This window comes from Argiope bruennichi, chromosome X2 (genome assembly GCF_947563725.1).
Source record: "Argiope bruennichi chromosome X2, qqArgBrue1.1, whole genome shotgun sequence".
Lineage (NCBI taxonomy): Eukaryota > Metazoa > Arthropoda > Arachnida > Araneae > Araneidae > Argiope > Argiope bruennichi.
The window spans coordinates 116,257,580-116,283,320 of NC_079163.1; the positions used below are offsets into that span (position 1 = coordinate 116,257,580).

The 25,741-nt window shown below is 28.3% G+C and overlaps 1 protein-coding gene across 1 annotated transcript; it reads right to left on the minus strand.

Annotated features, from left to right (window-relative positions):
- Nucleotides 1-365: 365 nt before the first annotated feature.
- Nucleotides 366-25,741, minus strand: LOC129959853 (homeobox protein HMX3-like). Its single transcript, XM_056072746.1, has 2 exons — nucleotides 25,378-25,741; nucleotides 366-1,024 (listed from the first exon to the last, which is right to left on the minus strand). Exons 1-2 carry the CDS (start codon nucleotides 25,739-25,741, stop codon nucleotides 366-368), a joined length of 1,023 nt encoding a protein of 340 aa, XP_055928721.1.

Sequence of the window (25,741 nt, forward strand, 5' to 3'; positions counted from 1 at the left end):
TTAAGGCTAAATAAACGAAACTAAATTTAGAATTTAACGAAATATTTTAAGCTAGATTGATTTTCTTGTCTATTTTTACTTCCCAAAAAGGAAAAATTGAAAGAAGATGGAACTGCAAAAATTCTCGTTAGCCCATTCAGGCTCATGACCAATAGTTTAAGAAGCCCTGCTGGAAGAATAAAATTTATAATATTTCATCGATGAAATTCTAAACTAAAAACCTAAGCTTTTTTTAACTTACAAATTTTTTTCCCCATCAATGACTATTCCAAAGTGCACGAAGTAGATACCACACACATTCTATATACACATCTATATATTAGTTATAATAATTGCTGTACAAGAAATCTACAGGCGACTGTTCACTACCCCATGCCAGAAAGAGTCGGACGAACAGCTGTGGGCTGGACAGTAGCATATGGCGGATAAAACAGCGCCGGATAATTAGAAAATGCAGTTCCAGCTGCTGTTACAACAGGCAAACCATTGCCTGGAATTGGAGATGCTCCTCCACTGGAAGCAACTCCTCGATCGTGATATAATATGGGTACTCGAGTCAATCTTTGTGTGGCAGCTGCATGAAGATTGGCTGCTTCCATATCGGCCGCCATTTGTCTTTTCCATTTATTTCGACGATTTTGAAACCAAATTTTAACTTGAGTTTCAGTCAAATGCAAAGAAGAAGCCAGTCCAGCTCGTTCAGAACTGGATAGGTAACGTTTCATTTCAAAAGTAGCTTCAAGCTGGTACACTTGGCTTCTTGTGAAGACAGTTCTAGTCTTCTTTTTGCGTCGATGAGTCTTGGATTTTTTGTCATCACCATTTCCGGATACATCGCCAGAACAAAGAGATTTGGATCCCGTTTCGTGTTCTGAATCAGAGCCCTCACCACCGGAATCGGGTCGAAGCTGAGAGGCTGAAGCAGTGTTAGGACTCGGCGATCTGCTAGAAGTGTTCAAATCTAGACGATAGGATGAATGGAAAGTTGGAGAACTGGAAGTATGATGTGATGGTGGCGGACTCTCTGAAAAAGAAATTAAAATTCAATTTGGAAGAAAAAGAAATGGCTTACATTTATTTATTTGAAAGTTTATTTGCAAAATGTTCTTAAAAACAAAATAAAAGTGGAACCTTCGAGAGATTACGGAAAGATTCCTGTGTTATTTAGCAATTAAGTTTGTATAAATACATTAAAATATTTATCGAAAGACTACTCGACTAATTTTAAGCATGAACTCAAATTTTTAATACGTGTGCAATACATTTTTATTTTAAAATTTTTCTTTGATTGCGGTAAAAATTAATGTTAACCAAATGAAAATATCTTGCAATTTAACTTTTTGATGGAAAATTTTTACTTAATGTTTTTTTATTTTGCAATATTTTAACGTTAACAAGGAATTTTTCAAATAATACTTTAATTTAAATAATTTAATTTTTCTACATAGTCTTCCCTGTGTTCATTTGTTGAATGCGCATATTTCGGCCTTTGAAAAAAAAAGGGCGATTTGATTCCAAATTAAAAAGAATAAATAAAACTTCGCTTCCATTAACACTTGGTGTTTTGTCTCTTTTTTCTGGTAAAATATTCAGTAATTTTCATAATAACTGATTTGTTTTTCTCCTATTTGATTCCGAATAAGAATCTTTCTTCGAATATAAGAATACGTTTTACACGCACGAAGATGAGAAATAAGATCAGAACAAACTACATGCTGAACAAGACATTTTTTAACTTGAACATGAATATGTAACAATATTAGCAATTCTGCTGATGTACATTAGATGCTTTTCAAAGTAATTGTTAATATTTTATGTTTGATAGCCTTTCTTTAATTACTGTGTTTTACAAGTGTAATTACGGAAACCTTTGTATTACATTCGATAGGACTTGGTAAGTGTAATCATAACATATCTGATATATTTATAATAAAGGTTAATATATATATAATTGAGGTTACAATTATTAATTAGTTAAGTAAGTTAGTTAGTTAGTTCAATAGTTAATTAGATGATGCAGATTAACCCTATGTTGTTCATTGACCGGATAACAGACGTGATTCCTAAGTAAGCAAAAATAATTACGAAAGTAATACTTGTTAAAAATGTCATATTAAATTAATCGAGTAATGAATTTTTAAATTAATGCTTTATTTGCTTATAATATTTTCATATGCAAATGTGCAAGTATACTTATATTTATTTTTTGTTCGAGAAAGGTCAGAAGTGAAGATACTTTCAAATGATATACTCTAATGGATTATTTTTTCACTTAGGTGTTCGAAAAGACAAATTTGTTGTCTTGATAAAATAAATTGAAGCAAATAAAAAATATTTAAGTTATTTCTAAATTAAATTTTAAAATCAATTATCAAACTTAATATACCTTTTAATCCTGTTGAGTCACACCTTGAATAACAGTATGCAATGCATTTTAATGTTAAGAATTTTTTTACGGTATTTCTTAATCGTAAGAACCGTACGAAAAGACATGAATTAATTTTTAGATCACAAGTATTTTGAAAATGCTTTAATATAGATTTGACTCTAAGATTTTTTTTTTTTTTTGCTGATTTTATCAAATTTAAAATCATTGCTATTTGAACTCTATCCTTTCACTTCAGTATTCAGCCTATTTTTTAAAACAGTACAGCTTAAAAGGACAACCAGAGCAATGAAGCATGTCATTCCATCTAGGCAATTAGTTCTGAAATGTTTTTATGATATTTCAAAAGTAAATGCCAATATTGATGTTTTACGTAATTAAAATCTGCATTATTAAAATCTTCAAAATTACTGTACTGTACTGAAAAATCTGCAAAATTAATCTTATTTAATTCCGTAGATAATTTTTTTCTTTTGTAGGACATTATAAAAATTGAAATTTGATTTTTTGAGTTTGAAAAATAAGTCTTTTTTGTCCGTGATCTTGGAAATTGATATTTAGCTACTTACATCTATAGATACTAATCATATTTGGGATTTATTAATATTTTGTGGCTAAGCTTATTCTTTTTATTTTACTATTATTTTTTATATTTTATCAACTGCTAGAACATAACAGCTTTTAAAATTACTTATTGATCTGAGTTTGAGAGTTTTTATCTATTTTTCTATTTTTGCATATTTATGTATAACAAAATAAAGCTAAAAAATATGTTGTAAAAAGCGGAAGAAGCTCAAAGCCATTTAATTAATTATATAGAATTTTAACTTTAATATACAGTATATATATATAGGAAGTTTTCCAGAATGTGACACCATACATTCTTGTTTAATTCCTTATGTTTGACTTAATATGTATTTCAATGTAAAATACTGTTAACTTTAAAGATAATGGACAAACTGAAACAAAATTTCCCCCGTAAGCTCATTAAATCATGAAATTTGGAATTAAAATTTTTTTAAGATTTGTAATATGCTTGAAATTGTAGTGTATAATGTCAATGAAAAATATTTACCGCACATAGCGCTTTAGTAATAAAAAAAATCTTAACAATTGTGCATTAGAAATATATATGTCAGAGCTAGACAGCATCAAACTGCTCATTGAATTCGAATTACATCTAATCGAAATATTACTGCCAGTATAATTTAAAATTTTTATTATTGTTCGAAATTTATTATAATTTAGTTCAAATACAAGATTTAATTTCTTCAATTTTTCAAAGCAAATACCTTTATTTTATAATATATGTCGCTGGTTATGTAATATTTTACTTTTAGATATTCTAACATTTTGTGCTTGTATTTATCCTTTATGTCAAGATAACAGTATGACGGGGAAAAAAACGATTGATATATTCAATTAAAATAATTTATTCTGAGTGAAACTTCATGTGATATCCAATTTTAAAAACGGTGCCTATTTCTCTTTAAATAGGTGTTTTTTAGACTTCAATTTTTTGATGAATAATATAAAAATTATAAGCTGCAGTGTAAAAATGCAGATGTAGAAAAATAATTGACCCACTTGACAACTTTCTCTTAATATTATGAGAGCAAACCTCATCCAATAGAGTTGGCGCACTCGAAGTTATTAATAAATGTTCTTCTGGTTATTGGCGTAAAGTGCCCTAAGACGCGAAGGAAATGAACCATTTCATTCATTGATAAAGTTGTTCTTGGTAGATTTCTGCGTACTGTCAAGTTATCCTGTTTTAGGCTACACTAAATGAACGAGAGAAGAATTTAGAAATAAGTATCAAGGGATACTTTTGTCTCATATGTTTACAACAAAAGACAAAGAACAAAGATAATGACAGAATTTTTCATTTCTATGTTCTATTCTTAAGAATTCGCCATATTTACTTAGGAAAACTACCTTATCTATTTTTTCTCGCAAATTAAACCCCCTTTATCCAAATTAAGAAATTGTTTCGACGTGCTTTTTTAGTGCTATTATCTGACATCGTAATACTTATTTCATATTTCATGTAAATATTCTGTTTATCGAAATTTATTAGTTTGTTACGAAAATATCTTAGTTACCTAGAGTTTATGCGCATGTATCGGAATGATCTTATTTTTCCGAACTTATTTTGATCACTACAGATTTAAGTTTGTAAACTTTATTTCTCAAACTCGTGAGTTTATTTCTTCACCTTATCGGACATGTCAATTAAATCTATGATTCGATTATTTGGATTCATTGTTAATATAAATAGAAAATTAATGTTTGTTAATGCAAAAAGAATTAATGTTATATTTAAATACAACAGTAAATTTAATTAACGGTTAAAAATATATCATTAAAAGGAATTCGGACATTTTAAAATCCATTCTCAGAACAAATCTATCTTTATTGACACAGAATTATGCACATAAACATATAGCATAAAAAAATAGAACGGCAGAATAATAGAAAATGACGTTTATTTTTCCAATTACGGATAATTAAAAGGGGCTTTTTAATTAAAAACGTAATTCATATATTTTTAGTTACAAAAGCAGAAAACACAATTTAATTAATTTTCGTAGCTGTTTTAGAAATCCCATTAGTCACTATTTTCGATTTTTTTTTTTGTGCGTGTGTGTGTGAATCGATTTTTTAGAAGTAGACACGCAGTTAGAGATAAAACGTCATTAAGTCAGATTAATGAGTATCGTGTAAGTTGATCATTGATGTTTTAATTTTCGTTTCATTCCCTCATTCAATTATTAATCAAAATTTTAAATTAAAAACAAAAATAAAAGTTATTCGTTCGCCGATCTACTCAAATAAATTTCTTGCAAAAACAAGAACAAAATAGATAGCGTCTGAAGCTGTTAGATTACTTTCCAGATAAATTTTTAACTCTTTTACAACAATATCATTAATTGACTAACTAAAACATCAAATGCTCCACAATAAGAAGACAAATATCAAGATGATTGTTTAAATAAATTATTTTTCTTAATTATTGATACGATATGTCTTCATTCGGTTTTAAAAATAAACGAAGAGGCTTTTTTTTATTCTTAATAATTGTTTTACTATAATTTTACTATCCCAGGCACATTTTTAATTCATAAGAGGCAAAAATTTCATATGTCAAAGCCAGTTAATAACTAATTAATTAGTCGATATGGAATACCTACATGAGTCAATATTAATTAGGCATACAAAAGAAATTTAATCAAAAACAAACTTTTTGAAGGTGAAATGTGTAGTTAGTGAAAAAGCAGTTTTCGTTGATTTCTTAACAACTAATCTTAAGTGACTTACAGTGTTTGGAAATAACTGGTTCAGTTGTTAATTTTTTAATGTTTTTATTTGTGGAATTATTGTACACATATTTGTCCAAGGAACAGAATTCAAAATCCCCTTCACTTTACGTTAAAATATGCAATTAAATTCTGAGAATTCAGTTTCAAAAGATTCTTTTTCTCACTTCTATTTCGACGCTGGAAAGTCTTTTTATATCAATAAATTTCCTTCTCATTTGCTATATACAATTAATCAGGCTTCATTTTTTCTCTTGTATTATTTGAAGATCTTGATTTTAGTGTGAAAGTGATACAGAATTTATTATCTTAAGCTTGCTATTTTCCTTTCATATATTAAGAATGTGCAATTACGAATGTGTCATCTTTACAAGAAATAGGTTCATGTTATTGTAATTTTTGAACATGAACTAAAATTCTTACCGTAAATCGTAATTATAAAGTTAATAATTTGTGTATAAAATTTCTGACTATTCATTTTCAGTAGAAGTTGCAAGTACTCATGTTTAAACTGCATAATTATATTAGTGTATGCATTATATTTAATAAGTAAATTAAAACATATGAGCTCGTAATATTGTGCGTAATGTATTTAATTATGCCGTGTAAAATATTTTGTTACAATATGTTAATTGCAGCAATACTATTTTTACCTATGCACTACACTGCTCTCCAATATGTTGCAGGTCTCACTTGTATATATCAAATAACCTGGAAATCATTTTCAAAAGAAAATTTAAATTAATGCCATTTTGATAGATTTTATGAAAGTACGAACAGAAATAAAGAATTGAACTTCTTTATACAAAGACTGTTAAACTGATTAAAATGATTCAGTAAGCTTTAAGAATATTGATATTACATAATAATCTCAAAAATCATGAATATATAAAATGTAGTTTTCTATTATTTCAAAGACTTTGTTGGCATGATATGCTTTTAGGTATGAAACAAGCCGTTTTAAAAATCAAAGGTATGACACTGAAGAACTAAAAGAAGAAAGATACTCAAAAGAGATAAAAAAAAAAATTATGCAATGTACCAATAAGTAATGATGATATCTTATTGATCTTTGTACACCATTTTGAAATCTGAATGATTTTACTATTACTACTAATAACAGAATTTGTCAGCAAAGTACTTTTTCACGATAACTCTCAAGGTTATAAGTGAACTAGATGGATGAATTTTTAAAGCCTGTTTTAAAATAGCTCAGATTTTTAAATACCAAACCCAGTATATAGTTATGAAATAAAATATAAACAAATTGGAATAATTCAGTTTTGACTATTGAAAAATCTATCTAAAATGGCATCTATCACTCAAAGTAATTACTTTTCTTTGGACCGGAAAATTTACAAAATAATAATTATGATCAAAATATTTTTAGAAAGATGAGCGTTCATATCACTGAATTTCCTTCAGTTCATTACTATGTATGAAAGAATGTGAGAAATGAGTTAAAATAAATTATGTCATCATTAAACACTATAATTTCAAATACCAATATCAAACCTACCCCTCGACTAAAAATTATCAATGTAACCGAAAAATAAAATATCTCAAAGCCTAAATCAGTTTTATTAATTTTCTCCTGTAAAGTCACTTTTATGAACATTAAGCGCAATATATTTTATACAGTCGAATCAAGACGGCATGGCTATAAAAAAATATTATGTGTTATTTATTATCAAAGACGTTGCAATTTACTTTCTATATATTATATATATACTTTATATATTATATATAGAATATTATTTGGGCGAGGCTTAGTGTGAATTTAGTATAAACGACTGGCAATCACGGAAGTTTTAAGTAACGAATTAAGTAATACTTCCTTTTATTTCTAACAAAATTAATTATTTAAAGTTTGAAAATATCGTCTTCAATTCTGCATTTAAGATAAAATTGTACATTGTTTTAGTCCAAAGTGCCCTATTCTCGACTGATTTTAATCTTTTTATTCATCCCTAAACGCTTCCAAATAATTTGCGTCCTCCCAGATTATATTCTGAGTATAACCCCCCCCCAAGAATGATAATCTGTATCCGCCCGTACTTCGGTAATCTGGTGTAAATCATTTAATGGCGAAGAAAGATATTTAGTGGTAAAAGGGATAACAGGAAGATAATTATGTCTTAATATTTAGCTCTCGTAGAATTATTTATGTCGTTCACCAAATTAGTATAGAGAATGATATCCTCAACTATATATATGACAGTTGGAATATATTCTTTTTTGTTTAATCTATGAAAATATACGAATGCAATCATGAGTTTCCTGGAAATCTTTGCTTTTTTCAATATGAAAGTATTACATAATAGATAAACATTCTGTCTTAATTTAAATTACTTTTGTAATTTAAATTAGGATTTCTGAGCCATATTTTGAATCCCGATACGAAAAAATATTTTTTTTAAACGAATGTATACGTTTAAAAACAGAAAATAAAAAAGTGCGATATTAACTAGTAGTAAATCTCAATTCATATATTCATCAGAACATAAAATATAATGCTTTACACTTTGTAATTGTAATATATTACACCTTTACTATGTGGTCTTATAAACACAAACTACAAAAAGAAATGAGTGATATATATTTATTTCTGAAAAAGAGATTTAAATCTCCAAGTTATGTTTTTCATTATTTAAATTTCGTTATAAATATATATAACATACGTCGAGAACTATTGAATGATTCTTTATTTATCTATCTATCATTATCGTTATTCTGATTAAATAAATATTATTAAGTTTTAATGAAGTGCTTTTAACGATTACTTTTGTTAATCTCTAAGAAAATAGTCAAAGTGGAATTTACTTTTTCGGAAATACGCAATAACATTCCATTTTGATTTACAACAATAGTCCTTATAATTTCCAGTGCAACTTTTTTGTTTGGCACAGCTTCAGGATTTTCAGACGTATACCATACAAATCAATCGAGACATCGAAGCAATGAGATGAAATATACTTGTAAAGTCTTCCTGAGAGATTAGAATGAAAATATTGACAAATTTAAGTTGATCTGGAAAGTTTTTACTTCGTTATGCTGATAAAAACAAAACAATTTCGCTAAAATTCTGTAATATAAAAATAAATAAGCCATAGTAGAATTCAAACAGCTCTGGAAAGTAGGTGTGATGTGTGTAGGCAACATTATATTCTTTATGAAAAAAACACAAACTTGTGGAAGCTGCTTGTAAAATTCATTAAAAAAGCCAAGTACTGTCGTTTGCAAACCAGATAATATGCCGAAGCTAACCACAATTCATGCCTCTCTTATAACTATCGATAGACGATTTTTTATTGAAGATGGAGTACGAATCGCGTGCTCATACAAAAGGTCTATGTAGAAGCATGTTTTTACCCCTCAATCTGAAACAAAGGGGGTGGGGTGGGGGTGGAAGAGTGACATAACAAACAAGGACTTAAAAAAAGAAAAGAAAAAAGATTCGACGAGGAAATGAGAAATGGGGCGGAGGGAGAACCGACCGAAAAAAAAAAAAAAAGCATTTATGATTTTCCACGCATTGCTTTTGAAAAGAAAGCTCCCATTTCTCACGAATCTGTTGGCACGGGAGTCAGTTAAGAGAGGAAGCCAAGATTAAAGCATTAGCTGAAAGCCCCATGCTAATCTTCACGTGTAATCTTTGCCGCTAAAAGCACATCTTCTATACTATGCGAAACCTTCCGTTGATTTGTTTTGTGTGCGACTGCTCATCGGTAAGGTTCGAAGAGAATCGTTCCATTCGGGTAAAGGGAAGACTCTTCTAATAGAGAATTCGCGGAAGAGAGAATAAGAGGTTCTGCAGCTGAGTGCAGTCGCGATTGTTTGCCATTTGAAGTTTAAAGGATACAAAAGACCAGACGGAATTGAAAATGCTTGTAAAAGGCAGGAGGGGAAATGTGACGCCGTGCGTAGAGTTCCGTTTTAAGTACGGTATTCAAAATAACGATACAGAAAAATTGATTGTTTTTTTTTAGTTTTTTTAGTTACCGTTATTTTGTTGATTTAATTTCACCGAATTTATTCGTACTTTTAATTCATGTTCAAGCGTTAAAGAAAAGAATGGCTCTTGCTTAATATATTAAAGATCGAAATTTAATATATAACTTATAGCAGTGGTAAAAAATCCACTTGATCCCCCCCCCAAAAAAATTGATACGTTATACATTATTTTTAATATAATAATTCATAGAATTGCATATATTTGTTTCTTCTTGAGTTGTTGAGAATATTTTAATTAATTAAAAGCTTTTGATTTTCACAAAATTATTCATTTAATTTCATCTTTAAATCAATTCATGCCCAGAAAACTGGAAGAAATTCTGAAACGGTTTTTCTTTCGAAAGTTTTCCCTCCTATATGTGTGAAGCTACTTTTGTATGTATGTCTAAGTTTAGAAAGCTTTTAGTTTTGAGCCATCTCTAAGAATTACAAAGTTGAAAGTCACTTTTAGACATTTTTCAAAATTAGTTAAAAATTTTTGTACATATTATTACATTTTGTATATCCAAAATATTTGCATCTTATTACAGAAATAAATTAATCACAATATCTGTAACAGAATAGGAACTTTCCAAAACGTTTAAAACCATTTTATAGGCCTATGATATGAAGTTTATTAAATTATTATTGTTGGAAAAGCCAATGCATTCTTTTATAGATAAATACAGAAATGCTGCGCAAGCGAATTTTTTACAGGTATCTCGAATTTCAAACTCCTTTTCTATGACTCTTATTTTATTTTATTTCAAAATAAGAGATTGGTCATCGCGTTTAGAGACGTAACAAGAAGAGTGGGTATTTTGTGTTAAACTTTAAGTAAAATCTCAAATTGGCTGCAATTATACCTGTTTTTGAAAAAGCTGAAGAGGAAAATTGTTTAATGAAAATATTACATCTAAATGCAAGAATATTTATTTAAATAAAAGTAATGGTTAAAATTTTAGAAAATATTCAGGCAAATTAATAAAAGTATATAAGGTTATTTACCCTTATGATATGATTTTCTGTCGAATTTCAGATTTATAATTCATTTTTCTTTGTGGTGATTTAATTACAAAAAAAAAAAAGTATATCTTCCAGTTATTTTTGAAAATAAATCGTTATTTCCTACTTCAGTGTAAGTCAAGATATTATTTTCTTCAGTTAAATATATGCATTTTATATTAAATCTGAATTTACATTAACTTTCTAAAACGTTTTAAAACAGAGGGGGTATAAAATATCTACAAGAAAGCCATTTATAATGTATAAAAGGCGTGCAAGTTTGTACCTCGAAATACAGGTACTCGAATCTAAGACTTTTTTCATACGACATTTTGCAGTGGTTTATAGAACATCAAGCTTATTCAGCCATTGAATACTGAACAGAAATTCATTGATTATTTAATAGTTTTTGATAGCCAAAGCTGTTGTTTCATGATCTGTACTCCATAGGAAATTTCCTCTTCTTCGGTGAATAGTTTGAATGTTCATCGTTACGCATTCAAATTGCTAGTATTATTTTAATGCTTCACTACACATTGTAAAAGAAAATTTAAATATGTTGAAGAGCTCAACTCCTACCCTGTTCTCTCTCTCTCCTTTTTGTAAATGTTAGTGTTCCCAGTCCATGTGCATTGTTTTCTTTTTTGTCACTCAGAGCTTCGGTTTCCAACTGTCACTTTTAGCCAATTAGGGATCCAAAAAGTCCTTAGCAAAAGTATTATTTTTATTATTATTAGGCACTTATTTTTTAAAAAAGAAAAAAAAAATCTCTACCAGTCATTTTAAAAATAATGAATCGGTTCTGATGTTTCATTGCATGGCATCGTCAAGCATATCATTCATATTTTTAAAGACATTTTTTAGGATTCGAATCGAAATCAATGGAAAGAACATTAAAAATACCTCTTATGGATGTGTTCGAGCAACTTGCAAATAGTTGATGATATTTCAAAAATGTACGTGTTTAAGAATTTTTATGCTATTTCATACTTTTCTATGATATTTTAGATTTAAGAATAATTTCTTAATTTTTTTTCTTAATTTCTTAATTTTAATTACATTCGTAATTTTGAAAAAGAATTTATATCATACAGAGAATAGAAACTACCGAATGCAAAGAGGGGATTTATTTTATAAATGTAAGCTTCATAACATTCTTAATATATTTCAAATGAAATAGTTCTGAAAATATGTTTTATTATTGCCACTATCATTTCTATTTATCACTGCTACCAATTTTAAGCTCACTTATTTAGTCAAAAAAGTTTTTTAAAAAAATCTTTAAAAAATCTTTAATTAATTGTCTTCAACAGGTTACAGATGGCATAAAAGAAAATTATAATGTTCTTTAACTTCACATATTGGCACTTCTCCATCAAAAAAAAAATGTCAAATTTGCCATAAAGCACATTTGTGATAAAATATCCAACTATGCTAATGGTATCAGCATATATTTGATATAAAAGTCTGACATCAAAATTTCTTATATTTTGCTGTGTATAATTTTTTCATACGGTTTTTTTTTATATAACAGCAACGATATTTTGATTTACCATGAATAATTGCTAAATAATAGCATTGCATGGTTATTTTTTTTGTTTATTATTTATTTGTCTATTTGTATATACATTAAAAGTCAGAAAATTACTTTTATTGAAAGCTTGGTTTAAGAATTTAAATAGTTTAAACCATGTCATATAGCTATGAAACACATAGTTCTTTGTTCGTAGAAATCATTTAGGGCATGAATATTTCGATTTAAAAAGGCTCATTGGGCAATACATTTATGCACCAAAAAAGTTACCCTACCACTCGGTTTAAATGTTACAAAAAGGGGTACGTACAAATTCAATTTCTGTATCTTTTCAATCAAAGACAGTGTTGCTCACTATAGCCTGAAAGAAAGCACCAGTTAGATCCCGACATCATTATCATCAGCAGTCGGGGATCAGGTACGTTAACTCACAATACTAATCCACCGCTATTATAGCAGGAAACCGACGGTGGATACATCTGCCCAGCGCCGTAATGGAGAAGATAGGTTAAAAGTCGAGCCATTGGACTCCGTCCTGTCAAATCCTATTCTGTTTTCCTCTTGGGATTCAATAACTGAGGGGGCAGAGACAGCAAAAAGAAAAGGAACAATAGCTTGCGCAGTTGACATCAATGGATAAATAGAATAAACCTCCGAGCACCCTCATACAAATTGGAAACGATATACGTTCTTTGGCCAGCAGTTTTATTACCAGATCGAATGGCAGTTGGTTCTGAATGTTGACTTTATAAATAAGATAAGTATCTTTTGTATAGCTTTGTGTTTAAGCGAATTTTCTTTTCATTTTATGATTCGACGAAGCTCCGTAACAATACTTTTTTTTATGCTTTGTAGGAAATGATGTAGCGTTATCTTGATCATTGATGTAAAGATGTGAGATCCTTTCCCACAGATATTATAATTCCATATACTTTGCTTTTCGTTGTAAACATTTTTTTTATTTGTTTCTTTGAATCTTTCTGTTTTTCATTAAACAGTGCAGAACTTTAAATCAACGTAATTTTATTTTACCCCTTCTTTGATTTTTCAATTCTTCTATAATTTTGAATCACATAGCAAAATGATATCATAAGTGTGATTAAATCACTTTAAAGAATTTTAGTATAATGTCTTAAAAAATTGCAGACAATGCGCTTACAAAATTCTAAAGATGTATCACCAACACAGCATTTTAAATAAAAGAAGTATGCAACATTTATGCTATGAAAAAAATTGAAGAATTTTTACTTGGATATATATTTTTACCTTTTCTTACAAAATGAATGCAAATCATTATAAGCGTCAGAATTTGGCCTCGAGGTTTTGATTAATCTGCAAGTTTTAGAACTTCTTTAGTCAGAAAAATTTTGGTATTATGTCTGTGTGCTGGTATATATTAAATAATTCCAGAATGTAAAGTGGTTTAAAAACTTACTGATTTTTAGCACTATCGATGAATTCAAATTTTTCAAAAGTGCCCTGTTTCGTTTATAAACCTATTTAATTATTTTCCTGAATTAGGAGTTCGGTTAAGAAAAAGGAGAGAACAAATAATAATAACGAAAGAAGAAAACAAGAAATTGTTCAATGAGTAAAAAAATACTCAAGTTGGGGCTGCATGAGACCAATCCCAGCGGACATCAAAATTCGCTCACCTCGCAAAAACTACCCAACAACTAAAGGCGGAAACGAAAGATTCCTTCCAATAAATTTAGAGGTAGTTGGGCTACTCTGAGTGCAGACAGTGTTTGGTGCACGGTCAACTGTAAGAAGCTTTTTTTTTTTTTTTTTTTACTTATTCTCAAACACAAATCTTTCTTTTTTCTTCTATTTTTCTTTGCATTTTGTCGTTAGCTATTATTTGATTTTGGTTTCACTTTTAAGTTGCTCAGATAGAAACTTATAACTCAATATGGATTCGTTTTCAGTTATTAGAAATCACTCATCAAAATATGGAAGGCAATTATTTTCTAAAATACAATTAACTATTTTGAGATAAAGCAATTTTTTAAGAATTCATTTTAATTATATTTCAAAAATTTTATTCATTTTTGAAAAAAAAAAATGTTGCAGCGCTGATCGCTTCTGAATAGACGAGCTTCCACTGATAAAACACCGGCAAATGCTTTTTGCAGATTAGTTGATAGCTTTCCTATAGCTAAGATAAACATACATAAAATGCATTTTATAACACAAATTTATTGAAAGTATAATAAATATAATAATCAGTTGGGTGGATGAGTCTATTGATTACTACACATTTTCTTAATTCGTGGTATTAAAGTGGTGCCATCTCCTCATTATGACAGCAACTTGTCGAAAACCCGTCTTCGTACAAATGAGAAACAGCAAATGAAATTAAAATTCTGTGAACATAAGCACTTAAAAGTTGATATTCGTCCTTTATTAACAATCAAAACTCAGTTCATTTGACGCTGCTCAATTTTGTTTTAATAAATCGAAACAAGACAATTGATTTAGATCTCCTTTGTCTGTAGCTGTAAATATAGCTGAAACAATGGCATTAAATGACACTGGATTCAAGTAAATTGTATCGATATTATTATTTTAAAAGTACTCCTGTTTATGAGATAAGCTGGAATATGAATTCTGAAACAATGTCCCGATCTATAAAATTTAATTCAAAATATACAAAATTGTAAAAATTTAATATTTCCTTGTGAAGTCGAAATTTAACAAAGAACACTTGCTGCATGGTAATCACTGAGCTAGGTAGATGAAAATTAACTTGTTTTTTTTTAAAAAATTAAACTTATTGATCTGCATCATATTTTGAACCAAATTCATCGAATGTAGACTGCCGTCTATCGGTCTGTACGTGCATATGCAAATACGATAACTCGAAATTGATACGAACTAGAAGAAAGGAGATTCCGTAAGTGGTCTTTAAACCAAAATATTAGGGTTGTGTTAAACATTGGGCAGAATCGGTAAACGGAAAAATCAAAAATGCGCACTTGATTCTGTTCAAAATCAACAAAACTGAACAGAAACCGAGCCACATTCTGAAAGTATAAGAAGTCAGGAGAAGAATAATCCTGATTTTTCTCTAATTATTTTTAATGATTTCCTGATTCTATATAATTATTAACTCCACAATGGATAAAAATACTGATACTTCTATAGAAGTATCAAACCACCGAGATACCGTTGCTTTTATATATGTATTTGAAAGTTAATTACGTCAAATTTGAATCGCATGTACATAAAAACAGGAAAAATGGCCATTTGTCGAGCAGGCTGTATGGCAGTTATCAGGATTGGAGTGTAAAATTTTGGATTCTAAAATACTTAAGGGCATATTTTTAAAAAATTTTTTGAATGAAATTTTATTATGATGTCAATATTTATTAACCGAGAAGATTACAATTTATCATATCTCAGATCATTCCTTTGGCTGGAAAAGCGCGAAGCAAAATCAAACAGAGTTTTTCTGAGCAAAAAGTGGATAAAAATCCCTGATTATATATTTCCTATTCTTTACTTAGAGTTCATTATTTTATATTTTTTAAAACTTTGAACTTTAAAGTTTCCTTAACTATGAGTTACTAATCAGGCGAGGTCACGTGTCTGCATACTTGAAGTTGCGAAAGTTGATAACTTTTCACACATTTCGATAATCTGTACTTCGGTGTGATTTTATAATGCTAATTAGCAGAAAAAAAAAGAATTATTAGAAAAATGTTAAATATTTCCCATAGTATATAATAATTGAAATTTTGGGTGAGAAAACAAATAAATAATGTTAATATATCATTTTATTTTTAAATAATGAGTTATTAACTTGTTTTATCGTCAATATATCCACACTCTTGTCATCACCTGAAATCTTATTTATTTATTTATTTGATTGAAAAAAAAAGAGTCATTGAAATGAAAGAAATGTACGAAAGCAAGCTGGAACCCATTTCAATCAAATGAATAATTCTCATTTGAAATTACTAAGAAGTTTGAAATTAATTTTCTACTGATAAATTTTCGTTTTTAAGAAAGTAGATGTTAACATGCACGAGCGAATTGAATATTTGTACAAGTTTGTAAAGATTGAATTTTGTGTGCTATATTTTTCTCTCTTCTGAGGAGTTGGAGTTTTGAAATTTTGTATACTTAAAAGATTCTCGATTAAATTCTGTATTTTTTTAAGAATTTAACTATTGATCAGTTAACTGATTTAGTTAAATATTGATTCCATATCAATGGCAAGAACCGGATTTCAGTAAAATGTTGATTAGAATATTCCGTAAATTTTACTATAATGAACTATAAAAATCAAACAAAAAAGTGAGAAATAATCAAATAAAAAAAATTACTTCACGTTTTCATTAGAGTTAGTTCACTAGTAAAAATATTTCCTAAATTTTCTTACAAAAATTAGTAATAAAATATGATAAATTACGACGCCATCCCTCGAGGCTGTTTCTTTTATATATTCTTTAGTAGAACAGTTAAACTGCAATATGAGGTATAAACCTACTTATAAATTCCTGATGTAGCTTATGATGTAATAATTAACCTCACTCAAATGACTTTGTACTGTAATTAATACACGTTTAAAATAAATAAGCTCATTGCATAATATAATCATAAAAAAAAATTAAATTTGTGTTTTTTAGCAAAATTTTTAAGATTAATCCTGAGTAGGAAAATGTATATCGACCGTTTATGTTAAAAACAATGAAATCTATTTGGTATATAAAATCGGGAAGAAAATCAAGGCATTTTTCTATAAATGGAACAATGAGATATATAGAGAAAATTTCTTCAGCTAAGATAATGGATTACATAGCGGATGCAGTGCCCTGGAATTAGTCATTGTAAATATTGAAAGGGAAGACAGAGGATTAGATTTTTTCGATTGAAGATCAGCTGTGTCAGGTGAAATCATAATTTTTATTAGATATGTAGAGAAGCATCAGTGTGGTGTGAAAGTTAGAAAGTTTGTGGCGATTACTCTTGGCTCTCTTTGTTTGAATTATATTGTCGAGAAAAATACATAACCGTAACATTCTCATAATCCTATTGCATTTTCAACAAAATTAAGAGCTAAGGCTAAGCAAAGTTTTACAGAGATTTTAGAAAACAAATTAAAAAATAACTCCTCCTCACAATTACTTCAACCCGGATTATTATTACACAATTACTGTTGTCTAATTTGATATAAAGTATCATTTCACGCTAAGAAAATCAATTCCCTAATTGCGGCGAAACACTCAAGGATCAACATTTTAACAGGATTTGGGAAACCCAATTATTCGCCACCCAATCAGTTATTTGCCGTTTTATCCCCTTGAATCGTCTTTTTCAAATCTCGTAAGTTGTTTTCTACTGCTTGTAAGCTAATGACATACATTATCATTGATTTAAAAAAAAAAAAAGATTTCAGTCTCCCTCCCTTTGATTTGACTCTCACCTAATTTATTCTCAGCTCCTTATCAAAGAAATTATCTCCTCTTTCATTTTTTCCCCAAGGTACTTTCCGGCCAACAAAGTTTTACTTGTCGTGTTCGACTGATATTTTAAAGAATATGGATTTTTTTTATAAAAGGAATTTTGGAATTTATTTTCATGCTAATGAAGTTAAAAGTGAATTGTTTTCGACCATTAAAGTCGAAAATTGAAGCAAAAATGTTAAAATTATTGAAATTTGAAAAAAAGTTTAGAGAATTTGAGATTTAATATTCCAATTGTTTAGGGAAAGAAAAATCTGCTATTCTTTTATCAGAATCCTTTATGATATATTAGTAACTATATTGTAACGAAAAGTTCGATTATTTTATATAACTTAATGAAAATGAAATCAATAAAATAATATATAAAATCTTATCTTTTTCTTTCTTTTAATTTGAAAGCAATACAAAATTTTGAAATATTTTATAAATAATTACTTCATAATACTTAAAAAAAATCAGAAAACAGTTAAAATCCCTAATATGAAAGTTAAATGCTTGACTTAAGACTACGCAATTAGCTTAAAATATTCAAAATCTATAATTTTCAACAAATTTGTTCTTAAATTTTCCTGCTAGAAATTTTAATATGTTTTTATTAAATTTTTATTTTATTTACAGAATTGTCAAGCAAAGAACTGCAATTATTTTTTAAAAAGAAAAGAAAGTTTCTTTCTTGAATGTGACACGGATAGAAGTTGTTTTGATATTTCACATCAATGTCTTTGAAAGACGAAACCAATATATAGTGCAAATATCTCGCTATATATAAAACGCTTATGTGAAAGTAAAATCAGGCCGAATTTGATAAACGTCATTTGATAACAACTCGCAAGTTCAGGTTGTTTACATGCTTGTCACGACGAAAAAATCAGAGACAATGCTATTTTTGGGAATTAGATAGTACAAAAAAAAATGAGTGCAAAACAAGTAGTTTTGATTTTAATCGAAATAGTCGGCAGTGAGAAATTAGGGTATATGAAAGTACTGATGAATCATTCATAAAAATATCCAGTCTAAATAAAAAAAAGTAGAAGTGTATACGTATCAGTTTTCAGATAGAAGTTACCGAACTACAAAAGCATCGTCAATCATGCGGAAAGCTCTATTATTATTTCTCCAGTAAAATTTAATATAATAAAAATAATACTATATCTTTTTGTGATAAAATTTATTCATCAAAGTTAACTGACATGACTAAATTAATTTTATTATTACTTGCCGTCTTTGGCAGTTATTTCAATGTTATTGCAATGTCAACCAATTTTGGAAAACACACACACTACACACACACACACACATACATACATACACACACATTTTATCAAAACAGAAAAAAAGAAGTAGGCGCAATTTTTATTTTTAAACACCTTAACATTGTTAGATACCTCTCTCTTTGTTACCAGAAAATTTCAATTTTAAAAATTGATGATTTAGTGTGTAGTAATCGATAAGAAAATATTAGAATTCATAGAATTCGAGATAATTTAAATTTACTTTTAGCAATGAATGTATTTGTTATTTCTTATTACAAACAGAAATGCATAACTATATGGCGAACGAGAGAAGCGAAAAAAAATCGAAACGTGATTCTTTAGAGTCGATGAACGGAGCGAGCACAGAGTGTAATACCCTAGTTACTAAATAAATTTTAAATGCATAAAACAATTTGCTGGGAGAAAGTCTGAATTTCACTTTGCTCGATTAATATTCATTTTACAGGCAAACAAAAATCAAAGGATATGGTCACATAAGTAACTGATTTACAAATATTGCTACAATTCACATCAAAAATAAAATTTTCTGTGTACTTCATCTAAAAACTCAGGTTTAAGATTCGAAATATACTAGTATAAGAAATCGCTTTAGTATCAATACCATAGGCTTGGACAGATGGAGCAATGGAGAGGAATTCATATTTAACATCTAATTCGTCAAATTCGCTATATCAGCTTAAATTTTGTATAATATATGATAGAAGAAACGTCGGGATATCACAAATATCATAAAATGTATATACTTAGACGTTAGATGGCGTGGGCAGTGACTCTTTTCCTGTGATTATGATGCATGTTAATTGGTATACTTTAGATTTTGCATGTGGACATGGTCAGTTCCATTGTACAAAACATATATTTTATATAGGAATTTCATGGCACAAATTTATACTTATATAAGAAAATAAACCAAATTATAAGAAATTTGGAATTAATATTTTAATTAAAATATATTGAACCGAAATCTTTTGGTTATAGAAACCAAATTAAGGTTATTATTTTTCCTACCCCACTTTTTAGAGTTACGTGCCATATCAACGTGAGAACGTTAGGCATAGGGTGATAGTTTTTAGAACTAGTACACGGTGGATTATCTATTAAAACATAGCTCGAACCTGTTACCCTCTTAAACTCAAGCCGCGATTTTAACTCAAGACCCCCACAACCGGCTATTTTGCCATCTCAAAATTTCAGCGAAAGCAGGAAAAATCAAAAACAAAAAAAACACCGTGTTGCTAATGGATTAAAAGAAAGGAAAAAGAAACAGATCAATGATTTTTTTTCCTTTAACTTTCCTTTAACTCTTCTCTTTTTTTTATGTCTTCTGAAGAGATTTAATTGTTTTTAACATAAATGAAATTAGACTTTATTTTCTATATATTACGAAAGTGTAGAAGAGTTTCAAAAACATTTCAGCTCTTATTTCGAAATATTCCACATATGTCTCTAAATAATGAAAGGAATTATATCCTCCATTCTTTCACGATAAAGCAAAAATTCTAGATTTGAGTTAAATGTTACTGTAAAGTTTAAATAATTAGGGTAGCAGATATAGTTTAATGAAGCAACTTTTAATTAATCACATCAATATCATTTATCAAAAACTTTTTTTTAGCTGTTATTTCTTAATCTTTTTGTATAAAAAAAATGCATACTCATTAAGTAAAATAAGCTGCTTCTAGAAAAATCTCTTCTTCCTTCGCAAAATATTAATGCGTCTTTTTCTATTTACTTCATCAATGTCCAGAAGAAGTTTTCATGCAGTTAGACTGCTGGAACATTATTTCCGTTTATAGGCAAAGTCGAATTGAGAGAAAAGAAAAATAATTAGTTGGATTAAAAAAAAAAGAACTAAATGAATTATAATTAAGAAAATTATTATTCTGAAATTGATAATTTTTGCATTAATAAAATAAAATGATGACTTTGTATGGAAAGAAAATGGTTTTACTACTTTCATAGGTTGTAGAACAACCGATTTAAAGTATTTTCATGCAAACATAGAAATGTTCTGTTTGTAATCAGGAATTGTAGACCAAAAGCTATTGCATGACATGCACGAAGTTAAACGTTTGTTTATTTACTTATTTGTATTTATTTATTTTATTTGTTGATGTATTTTATCTGCTCATTTATCTTTATTTGCTTATTTATATTTATTTTATTATGTATTTTTTTTATTTTTCATTTTATTTATTTATTTTTACAAAACTTTCTTATATATTCCCTAAAAAGTGAAAAAAACCAGAAATATTTCCAACAGTAATTGTATTTTAATAAGCTGCAGGTTGATCTTAATCATTCGAAGATTATGGCATTTCAAGAGTTTTGGTTATTTGCATAGCATTAAAAAAAGCATATTTTTGAAAAACTAATGCCGTCGAATTCGTTTCCAGGAAAGAGTCGTTATCATATCCATTCGAAACAAATTTTAATGATTTATTCGTTATAAACTTTGAATCCCTTTTTTGTTAGATTAATTGAATTATATAATTTATAGATTTCTCTGCCCTTAAATTATTTTGATTATGCTTTGTAAGCTGTATATCTTGCCTGTATAAGTAACTCCGTTAAAAAAAACAATAAAGTAAAGATAGCAGAATTAATCCCTTTTTTAATTTGTTCGAAAAGTCATCTATTAAACATTTTATTTCCGTCAATTTAGAGAAATTAACTTAAGTTTAATAAAATGTTAGCGTTTCAGATGAAAAGTAGAAAAATATTTCGGTTCCCAAGCTTTCTTAGCAAAAAAAAAAAAAAAAAAAAAAAAAAAAACTTAACAAAGGAAATTTTAAAAAAGTGCTGAAATATCTCATAAAAAAAGGTGTAAAAAATACCAAATATTTTGCAGAAAAATTCTGCATTTCTATATGCATTAAACTTTTAAAGTTTTTTTAAACATAGTTATTTAAAAATATGATGGTAAAATTTAGATAAAGTATTCCAAAGAAATCAAATGTCACTTCCTGTTTATTCTTCTAAGTATCGCACATTAATATAACGTATCAGAATAAAACTAAGAAGTGATGAAACATCCATTCCATGAAAATTGTAAAACATTGAGTGAGTTATTAAATCGCACCAAGTTATCAAATATATCTAATTATCGTGGAGATAATAAACGCCAGCCTTTTATATAAAAATAGTAAAACGAGGAAAATTATTCAAGTGGCAATAGACATCCTTAAATGCAAATATTAACGAACTAAAATGTCACGCACATCAGCAAAATTTAAAAAAAAGAAAAAAAAGTGCTATTTTTCAAAAAATCGGCAATTATGTGATTATCTTAAATTTCACTTAAGCACTTACTGCTCTTTAAAGTACTGTGAATCATTTGTTCAAGTAAGTCATAACATCAAATTGTTCGCCTTATATTGATGTCTGAGTTGATTAATACGTAACAGAGACTAAATGTCCTTTTTAATTATTATCATTATTTGGGCATAGCATTTTATCCACATAATATGTAAAAACGAGTCAGTTGAAGACTCATTTGCATATTTTATAAAGAATAACTGCAAGTTTGTATTTCTTAATATATAATAAAATTTATGTCGCTGATTTAAAGAATTTGTGATTTGAGAAGAGATATGAATAATTACAATGCCACTCAAATCACATAGACCAAAGAAACTTCTGCTCATCATAAATATAAATCCTGAAATTATTGAATAAAAAAATACTATTTGCGGTATTTGTTTTGAATTCATATCCCTTTCATTGAAAAGGTATTTCATGCAAAAATATTGAAAAAGTTGAAATTAGCACTCATACAATTTTTTTAAAAGTCAATCTTCAATATAACGATGAATGTGCCTTTTGATTAATTTTGATAACTTCTGGATCCCGTAAACAATTCACATTTATTTTCTATATAAATAGTTTAGCACATTTTGAAAAATATTTTCATGTTTTCTTTAAATGTGAATCTTTTATTTCATAGGAAATGCATAACTATGGTAATATCAAAAACGTGCGATTTTTTCTAAAAAGAAAATGTTTTACATTTGCTGTTAAAAAGTTTGCTACAAATTCAATCATTTTTTTTTTTTATTAGCATCTTTCAAATACTAAACGACAACTTCTGGACGCCTGTAATTTTTCTACTGTGTTGCAGAAATGTAACCCAGTTTTTCTTTAAAAAAAGGAAGGGAAAAAAAATATGTGCAACAAAATATCACACTCTTTCCTCTTGTTGAATGTAGTATAGAATACCCCATTCAGCGGTTTATAGCGATAAAGTTCACTATAAGCCGCTCAAAAAATAAACTTTAATGTAAACGCTTCATATAAAAGGATTCATTTCATCTTTAAATTGATTGATTACTTTAAGTCCAGCTCTTCAGCACATGGTATAAAGCCCAATAATTTTATAGACTAGAAAAAATTATTTGCTTGATAATACTACTTGATGCAAAATACAGGATTTCTTTCAAACATTTTTAAGGATTATCAACAAATTAGCAGGTAAAAAATTACTTTCAAAAAGTTAAAATTACACTTAAAAAATCTCTTTCATAAATTTGACTTTAACAATCAATTATTTCAAACACAAACTATTACTTCTATTTTTAATTTAAATGAAGTACCTCCGAGTGACACGCGAACGAATAACAATCTGGGAAAACGCTTAGTGTAGGTTTTTCAGATCTCATCAAAAAACTTATATTCATATGAATTTTTAAAATAAATCCACAATATAAAATACTGTCTGTCTTGAAAATTCGTGGTACTCTGTACCGCATTCAACATCTCAGCATTTTTATACAGGATCTTAAATAAGTTCTAGATTTATTTAAGTTTGATTTCAAAGACAAATTGCTTTGCTTGGAATTAAAATAATGTTTTATCTATCTATATTTATTTTAATTTAATATTATGAGTTCCATTCAATTATCACAGTGTTTTCTAATAGAAAATTAATCATTTTAAAGAGAAATATATAAGAAAACCCATCTGTAATATTTTTTGTAAGGACTAAAAGAATATCCTCAGAATTGTTTGCAAATATATCACTATAGAATCACGAATATGATACATTATTTGTTTCCCCAGAGTTTCTTTTATTATTGTATAATATAGTTTTTTAAAAGTGGACCCACTGTTTTCAAGAATTCTAATAATTGGCTTCGCTTCATTCAGCTTTTATTTAATCAGTTTCATTCAAAGATTGAAAAGAAACATATATGATGTTTCAGAGTTGGAAAAAAATACATTTTTGGTAAATGGAATTCAGTGTTATCTAAGATGATTTCCTTTTTTCATATTTCGAGAAATATTTTTCTTAAAATTTTAAAAATAGTGTATGTTTTAAACCATCAAACATCCTCTAAAATTAAACAATCTCATTATTTTATCAAATAACTTTGTTTTATTCTTTCTGTGAGGTACAAAGAAAGTACAAATTGCTTTCTCATACAGAAATAGTGAAGAATTAAATGGCAATTAAAAATATTTTAGCTATTCATTTAAGTTCATTAGATGGAAACAATATTAAAAATAATGTATTTCAATGGAAAGCAGGACAAGTTGTTTAAATACACACAGAAACTATAAAAGTAAGCAACTATAAATAATTTGACCTACTTTGTAGTGAGCGCACTTACAGAAAAAGTTCTGAAAAGTGAATTTCTCATTAATTATTAATTTAATTAACCCCTTGCCCTGTTTGCCCTTACGCTGCGCGTGCATCGATTTTTCGCATTTTTATGCTCTTAAATAAAAACTTAGTGACACATAAATTTTATAATTCAAAAGAAGAATTACGTGGAATGTATAAATATTTCGTGTATTCTAGAGATTCTCATTTGAATGAAAACAATGAAACATTCCCAAAATAGTAGCTGTCATTTAATTAGACAGTGGAGAAAATAACCAATTAAAGGTTTAATGAACCTAATTTCAATGCTAATGAACCTCATATCAATGCTAACATTGGAAAATTCACTCGGCTTTTTCAACAGAAGTAAGAAAAAAATATTCTGTGAGCCATTATTGTTTAAATGTTTGCTTAAAGCTTTGGAATATTTATTAAAATGTCTTATAGTTATCATTGTTTTATCTTCGTTTTTTATTCCATTTATACTGAGATGAGAAAAAAATTTTGCTTAAGAATATTTTTGTAGCCAAATTGGGTAAAAGAAAGATTAAGAAGTTTGGATTTAGAACATATCTTTCCAAATGAGGCAGAAAAAAAAGTCATAAATGACATGGAATGATCAAAATAAAAATACTGGGCACCAGCCTAAAACATTGGCAAATAAAAATGTTTGTTCAGCAATTTTGTTGGCTCATCCAATATTAATTGGATAGGCTAAAGAATGCAGTCATCTTTCAGTTACTTCCTGTATCTTATGCCGAGAATTTACTATGAATGTTTAAATATTTTTACCTGAGTTATTGTTCCGATTTTCATCTCGAGAAGTCACAGGATTCCACGCATAGTGAGGATACATTTGTTTCACAAACGCATGCTGCTGATGATTGCAAAAGTTTTGGGCATGTCGCATCAGAGCCAACCGTGGTTCAAAAGCTATACTTTGAAAGCTCCTCCTTGCAATACAAGCATTCACTTCTCCAGGTATGAGATGTACTTCTTTTTTAGGATCGTCTCTGCTAAGAATACTAGCTATGGAGAAAGAGTTTCTCGGGATGAGAGAGGGGGGTTTCATCTCCTCCAAAGGTGGTTTGGCATCCGAATTGTTGGGAGAACAAATATTCTTTTCTTCACCGTTCTCAGACATTAGAATCGACAT

What these genes read in the sequence shown, in the direction of transcription:
- LOC129959853 (XM_056072746.1), bottom strand. Translation starts at nt 25,741, where the DNA reads ATGTCGATTCTAATGTCTGAGAACGGTGAAGAAAAGAATATTTGTTCT. An exon ending in AAATCGGAACAATAACTCAG is followed by an intron (nt 1,025 to 25,377) that starts GTAAAAATATTT and finishes TTTCTTTTTCAG; the next exon opens with AGAGTCCGCCACCATCACAT.